Raw genomic sequence first — 7,062 nt, forward strand, 5'->3', positions numbered from 1 at the left:
CTACTGTATGTTAGGGAATATTCTCATGGTTGGAGTCATCTACAAAGGGAACCTTCCTCTAGTCTATAGGAGGATGACACGTGTCCTCCACCCTCAACAAGTCCTGACACCCGATATTCTCTGACATCGATCAAATTCTTGAAGGTACGCATAGTCATATGAAAAGGGACGTCCTCTTCCTTACGCAGTTACACTCACTCGTACATTCACACTTATCTTCTAGTTTTTCCTTCTGTTTTGTACATTTTTCTTCTGGGGAAAAAGTACCTGACTTGAGCGTCAGAGGGCCTGTTCCGGGGATTTTTTCCCTGGTTTCTGGCCTATAAGGTTCTGTGGGCTTGTCTGAGTGTGTGCATAGTTCAAGTACCACCAGTTAAGGCATCTGCGTCATCCATCAACACCCGAGGGTCTGTATTAATAGGTGCGTTCTAGAAAGGCATCCCCGTCATCCCTCCGTCAACTCCAACGACAACTCGGCCGCTCTTCGTCTGACTCAGATTCTGGACGGGATCAATTTAGCATCGTTTGTGGGAACACATTTACCTATTCTGGAATATGAAGATGGAGGAGACCAACAGAATCAACGTAACCATGACGGCAGGGGAGTATGAGTTGTTCAAGGAGGCTAAGAAGCGAGCGGCCTTCGAAAAACAGACCACCGCTTCTCGACCTTACAAGATGCCAGCAGCTTCTAAAGATCCGACCCACGTTTTTGACCGAGGGTCTAAAAGAAAATAGCCTGAGGAGTTTCCCCTGGCCTTCTATTGAGAGCCAGGCTTGGATTACTATCCCAGAGGCCTGGATGACTACCACAAAAACGAGCAACCGCAGGCTTCCATGGTGGAGAGCTCCCCGCCCAGGGACCTGAAGAAAGGAAAGGCCATAGTCTTCAGGGAGGAGCCTCCAGTGGAGCCTGAAGAGCAGGTGCCCTTCTCTATAAGGGTACTTGAGGAAAAGTTACCCAAGGGATATAAGCCTCCCGCCATAGGAGAATATGCGGGCGCTATGTGAAAATATGCAATAGACTTCACCACTGTTTACTTCAGTAATTAATAATTACGAAGTAATATATGATAATTAACTTTGCTAATAAATTTGATGTAGTAAATATAATTTTAGACTTCATAGATTAAAAAAATATAAACCCCACTTCTAATATTTTACTTTATAATATATATTCGATGAAGTAGTAAGTTATTAAATAAAATTAATTTGTCTAAATGATGAAGTAATAACTTTGAATAAGTTAAAATTTTTCCCATGTTGAACCGATTTATTATGTTTCCATCTATTCTCTGCTAAAACCCTAAGTCCTCCTTCTGTTTTTCACTAAAAGCACTTCACAACCTCCTCGACGCAAGCTTTGGCATTTTTTCCCCGATTCAAGCCTTCGCGTTTTCCCCAATGGGCAACCTTCTCATTTTTCCCCGATGCACTTCACTTCCGTTCCTCTCTACACTCTAGGTTTGTTCCCTCTCCCAACCCCTTCTTTCCTTTCCTTGCTGCTCTATTAGGGCTCTTCATCTCTATAGTGCCTAGCCACAGGAAGAAGAGGCAACATGAGCAATTTCTACAATTTCTTTCGCAAGCCCAAGGACACAAAGAATATTCGCAAGAGGAAAAAAGTTGACTTCGATGAGGAAGTCTCCATCGATGATATTTTGTCTTTCGATCCAAAGATGAAGAAGTTCGCCGAGCTTTCCTTCTCTTCGTCTTGCTCCGAGGTTGGCTTCCTGTTCCAGTTTGATTCGTCCATGGAGATCCAGGTCAAGCATGATAGTTGCACCATGGCTGCACTCGAGATGAAGACCGAGTTCTCCAAGGATGCCTGCACCATCAGCGAGTGGGTGCTGAAGAGGGCAGAGGAGGCTCTCAAGGGCAAGTAAGTCTGGCAGAGGAGCGATGATAAGATATACAAAGGGATCCACAGGTACACTAATTACATTCTGCTCTAAAGTAATGTGATGTTTATGATGCATCTATTGGCATGTGTTTTTTCTGATAATGATTTCCTTGAACATGTATACTATTCACATGCATTGTTCAATTAAGGCATTATATTAAGGGTTCGATCATTTAATCTGCATAGTGTGTTTATTAGTTGTGCTTATTGTGTGAAGATTGTAGTATGAGATTTCTCATGTATTTTAACCAGTTATGTGTCAACATCTTTTCTTCTGTTACTAAGTAAAGCACTTACATGTAGAAAGGATATTTGCTATACAAAATTCATGCGTTCCAATTTATCATAAATAGTCATATCGTTCTTGTAAGGTGATTCCAGTGTAGGTTGCATGTTTCTGGTGGCTGGATTTATTAAAAGCAAACATAAAGATCCTACTATAAAGTTAAATTATTTAAATACCGCTTTACTTTGTATTTGGACATCCAAGCTTAGCAGTGATGGCATAATGCATGTTTGTTCATATCTCAATAACAATATCTTTATTTCTTTGTAGTTTATACATCATCAAAAGCTAGTATGTTAGATCCTAGGGGATTTGAAACCTTTCATTATAAGATTAGTCCCATAACTTTGATTCAATAAGCTATATGTGTTCTTACACTAACACAAGACTCTTTGTTCAACATTCTCAAGATTTATCGCATTCAAATGATTTGGAATTTGTTTTTCCCATATCAAACTAAACTATGAATGTGATTGGACCTTTTACTACTATAGAATCATTTAGTGTCAATATGTATTAGAATATGATTCACTGGGTTAAGATCTGTAATTTTACTAGTTATTGGTGCTTAAAAAGTAGAAATTTTGTTGTTAAGTTAGGATGTCCTTGCAATTAGTTTTATTCTTTTAAACTTCATTTTGACACCTTAATTTGCATTCATTATATTTACAATTATATATATTTTTAGATAGCATCATGCAAAGAATAAGAAATGTTTTGTCAGCAACAAACCAACTCTTGGCATCTTCAATACCACACGTGAGATACGAAAAAGATGGCTGAAGATACATAAGAGGAGCTGACAATGATATGTGTCAAACCAAAGGTTACATATAAGATTCTAGCATTGGTAGAAAAATTATGCTTTCTGGAACTATTAGACACTCTTATTGGTCACGTTGATCATCTATTAATTTAATATACTGGATTATGGAAAATAACTGAAAGTTTAACTTCATGAGGAAACGTGGTTAGAGATCTAATATTAACTTCTGATCTAATATAATTGAAAGTTTAACTCCTGGTCTAAAATTATATATCATGTTTTTTAAATCTTTTAAATAGTTGGACCAAAATGAAGCATTTGTACTTTTGTTGTTAATTTGCTTTAAAATGAAGTTTAAGCATTGTGTTGTCGATTACTTTGGTTCTTTCTATCTTTTTTAATATAAAAATTGACTTTAGCACTGTTTATCTTCTAATACTTTTGAGATGTCTTAGCATTATTGATGAACTATAGTTAACATGCTTTGCTTGGTTCACATACTTTGTTTTGTTCACATGGGGTAAATTTAGATTTGACCTTAATTTTTCTTAAAGACGATCCTTATAGAGAAGGGTGATTATGCTTGATGTTAGATACTTTTGCTAATAGATGATGTTACAAACTGATGTAGGATTATGAATATTCTTGTACCCATCATCTATGGTATTTTTTTTTGTATGTTTACCTCATATGTACCCATCATTTATGGTATTTTTTTGTATGCTTACCTCATATGTTCAAGTTTTATGATGATAATTATGGTTATCTTGTATGTTCTAGCATTTTTTTACCATTACCTTACAATTACCTTGCAGTTATCTTTACAAATGTAGTTAGGAATCAATTAATAATTTTTATTATTTGGATTGTGACTAATTATATTACATTAAATTTTTAATTTTATTAGGGTAATCTAAAATAAAATGGTGGTTTTGAATGTGGATATTGTGTAATGTGGTACATAAAAGAGATAGTGTTAGATGAAGATCCACAATTGGAGAGGTAGGTAAATTTCTTTTTTATGAAATATCTTCTTTATGTAATATTGAGTCATTTTGCATTTACCCTTAAACTTCTGTTAATGCTTTAGTTTGCAGTATCAAAAAACAAACAGTATTACAATTAATTTCAGTATGATGAAGTCAGAAGTAAAGGAAGTGAATTCGTCTGGTTCTATGTGGATGCCTAAGTGTAAGCTGTGATATAAATTTTGAATTGTAATTAGAGATTTATGGATACAAAAGCTTTTGGGCGAAGTTAGTCAAACTTGTACTTTTGTGAATATACTTTTGGATTATATTTAGAGATTTGTTGATAAAAAAAGGTTTTGGGTGAAGTTGGTTACATGTCTTTTATGAATACACTTTTAGATTGTGTTTTATAGATATTTGTGATATATTTGTTCAATTTTGGTGGTAAAAAATATTATGTATTAAAATATTATGATATACACTTTTGTCAATTAAAATTATATTGTAGTAAAATATGATCAATTACTTCAACACTATGAATAAATGGTGGAGTAATACAACACACAAAACTTTGACAAATTTAAATAGTAGCGTAGTTAAAGAAATTATTTACTTCGCTAGTGATCAAATTTGTGAAGTCATTTGCACAAATTACTTTGCTAAATTAAAATTTTTGTTGTAGTAAAATATCTTCTATTACGTCTACACTACAATGAAGTAATATACAAAATACTTTGATCAAGTTAAATTATGCAAAAGTAAAATTAAACATTTATTGCACTAGAATATAAAAGTTATGAAGTCGTATACATATTATACTTCATCAATCAATGTAACCTATAAAGTAATATATCATTAATCACTTTAGTACTTTTTCTGATCTCGATGAAGAAATAGAGTCATTTTTACTTTGAAAACTGTCAGATTTTAAACCGATTTTAGACTAGTGATAGACTTCAGTAATTGTGTGGTGAAGTAATAAATTGACAATTTTACTTCACGTGCGTCTACTTCGGTAATTATCTACCTATTACTTCAGATAATATCCGAAGTCTATTGCTGATTTTCACATAGATATATGATGGTAGCAAGGATCGGGAGGATCACCTCCATAAATTTAGGAACGCTGCTCTATTGCACCAGTACAACGACGCTATCAAGTGTCGAGTGTTCCTGAACACTCTATCCGGCTCGGCACAGAAATGGTTTGATGGATTGCTGAGTGGGTCCATCAACTGTTTCCAGGATTTCAAGACGGTCTCCCTGCATCACTTTACCAGCAGCAGGAAGTATCAAAAGACAAATCATTGTCTCTTCGCCCTCAAGCAAGGGCCAACAGAGCTCTTAAGGAGCTATATCAAGCGATTCAATCAGCTAGCTCAAGACGTTCCGTCCGCTACCTCCGAAATATTGATGAGCGCATTTCCCATGGGTTGGTGGAGGGGGAGTTCTTCTGAGACCTCATCCGAGACCTAGTAAAGAACTTCAATGAAATGTTGGGAAAAGACGCTAGCTATATTAACGTAGAGGAAGTTCAAGCGGCCCGACGGAAAGCGAACAAGGTGACTGCCCTCGCTAATAAGCCAAAGAGGAGGCCACCCCAACCACCTGCTCAGCCTCTTCCACACGCCCGGTATGTCCGACCACCTTTCCCTCCCAGTCAAGATCCTAGATTGGCTCAACGGGTAGCGATAGTACAAGCCCCAGGCCTAGTCAGGGAGGCTCGCGTTATTGCACTTACCATCGGTCCCATACCCATGCCACCAGCGATTGTTTCCAGTTTGGCCGCGATGCCAGGCGAGTAGCTGAGCTCGACCTACCTCCACCTGAGTTTGCTCCGCAGGTTCAGCGGTCGATAGAGAACCAACGTACCACAGCAGGACAGGCAGGAATACCACATCCGGATCATGCTAGGCAAGGCATTCAGCAACCCGATCGTGGTCCAAAACAAGGAGAAGCCCGCGAGGAGGAGAATAGGGGAAACGCGGCCATCCGGGAAATTGGTATGATCTCCAGAGGACCCACCGATGGAGATTCAGCTAGGGCCATAAAATCTCATGGGTGCCGATTGGAAGTACACGCCGTGGGGTGCAGTCACGAACAGGCTGATGGGTCTGTCATCAGTTTTGGGCTACAAGATCTGGAAGGTTTGGAGCTTCCCCATGATGATGCTCTCATAATCAAGGTTGTCATCGCCAACAGTCGGGTTGCTAGGGTTTTCGTTGACACGGGCATCTCTATCAACGTGATGTTCAAGAGTGCCTTCAAGAGCATGCAGATCGACGCTAGTGAGCTTCAGCCTGTAGCTACTTTATTGTATGGATTTACCGGCAATGAAGTAAGACCCATGGGACAGATCAAGCTGGCCATATCCTTAGCCAGCGAGCCCTTGGTGCAGACAAGGAGGAGCACCTTCATAGTGGTGGACTCACCATCCTCATATAACGTCATCCTGGGAAGACCATCCCTACATGAGTTCAGAGCGGTGGTCTCTACCTTTCACCAGAAAATCAAATTCCCTATGGGAGATCAGGTCGGGGAAGTAGAGGGAAGCAACTGGTCTCTCGCAGGTGCTACATTGACATGATAAGGGTGGAGGCCCGTAAGGCTCAGCGAATGGGGGTGTCAACGCCATTCAGAACCCCTTCCAGCAAGGGAGGAGCCTATCCCTTGGGAGGAGGTTTAGCTCTATCCTGAAAATCCAGAAAGCCTTACTCGTATATCAAGCGATCTTCCCATTGAAGTCAAGACGGACCTGGTTTAGTGCCTGACTTGCAATAGGGATGTCTTCGCCTGGTCTCCTGACGAGCTACCCGGGGTCAAGCCTGAGGTGGCTGAGCACAAACTGCATTTCCTGGCTGATGCTCGGCCAATCAAGCAGAAGAAGCAGAACTTTTCAACCAAGCAGAATAAGATTATTCGAGCTGAAGTGGACCAGCTCAGGAAAGCAAGACATATTTGAGAGGCACAGTTCCCGTCCTGACTCTCTAATGTGGTCCTTGTAGCTAAGCCCAATAATAAGTGAAGAATTTGCATCGACTTCCGGGATCTCAATTGCACCAGCCCAAAGGACTGCTATCCACTCCCATAAATTGACCAGATGATGGATTCAACAGTCGAATGCGAAAGGATCTGT

General features: G+C 39.2%; 1 protein-coding gene across 6 annotated transcripts; it reads left to right on the plus strand.

Moving 5' to 3' along the window:
* Nucleotides 1-1,314: 1,314 nt before the first annotated feature.
* LOC121996941 (zinc finger CCCH domain-containing protein 1-like) lies at nt 1,315-4,291 on the plus strand. 6 transcript variants are annotated; one of them, XR_006116195.1, is made up of 4 exons: nt 1,315-1,464; nt 1,546-1,930; nt 3,863-3,957; nt 4,046-4,291. XR_006116195.1 is itself a non-coding variant. In XM_042551111.1 (2 exons), the coding sequence occupies exons 1-2, from the start codon at nt 1,431-1,433 to the stop codon at nt 1,884-1,886; spliced, it is 381 nt and encodes a 126-aa protein (XP_042407045.1). In that variant the 5' UTR covers nt 1,315-1,430; the 3' UTR covers nt 1,887-4,291. The 6 variants fall into 6 exon arrangements, 2 of the variants coding, with proteins under 2 accessions (XP_042407045.1, XP_042407046.1); XR_006116192.1 differs by having other exon boundaries at nt 1,546-3,957; XR_006116194.1 differs by having other exon boundaries at nt 2,878-4,291.
* The last annotated feature ends 2,771 nt before the right edge of the window (nt 4,292-7,062 follow it).

Source organism: Zingiber officinale, chromosome 6A (assembly GCF_018446385.1).
Source record: "Zingiber officinale cultivar Zhangliang chromosome 6A, Zo_v1.1, whole genome shotgun sequence".
NCBI lineage: Eukaryota > Viridiplantae > Streptophyta > Magnoliopsida > Zingiberales > Zingiberaceae > Zingiber > Zingiber officinale.

Excerpts from the sequence above, each read along its gene's own strand:
- LOC121996941 (XM_042551111.1), top strand. The coding sequence starts at position 1,431 with ATGCACTTCACTTCCGTTCCTCTCTACACTCTAG. Across the intron at positions 1,465-1,539 it reads CGTTCCTCTCTACACTCTAG|CCACAGGAAGAAGAGGCAAC; the intron begins GTTTGTTCCCTC and ends TATAGTGCCTAG.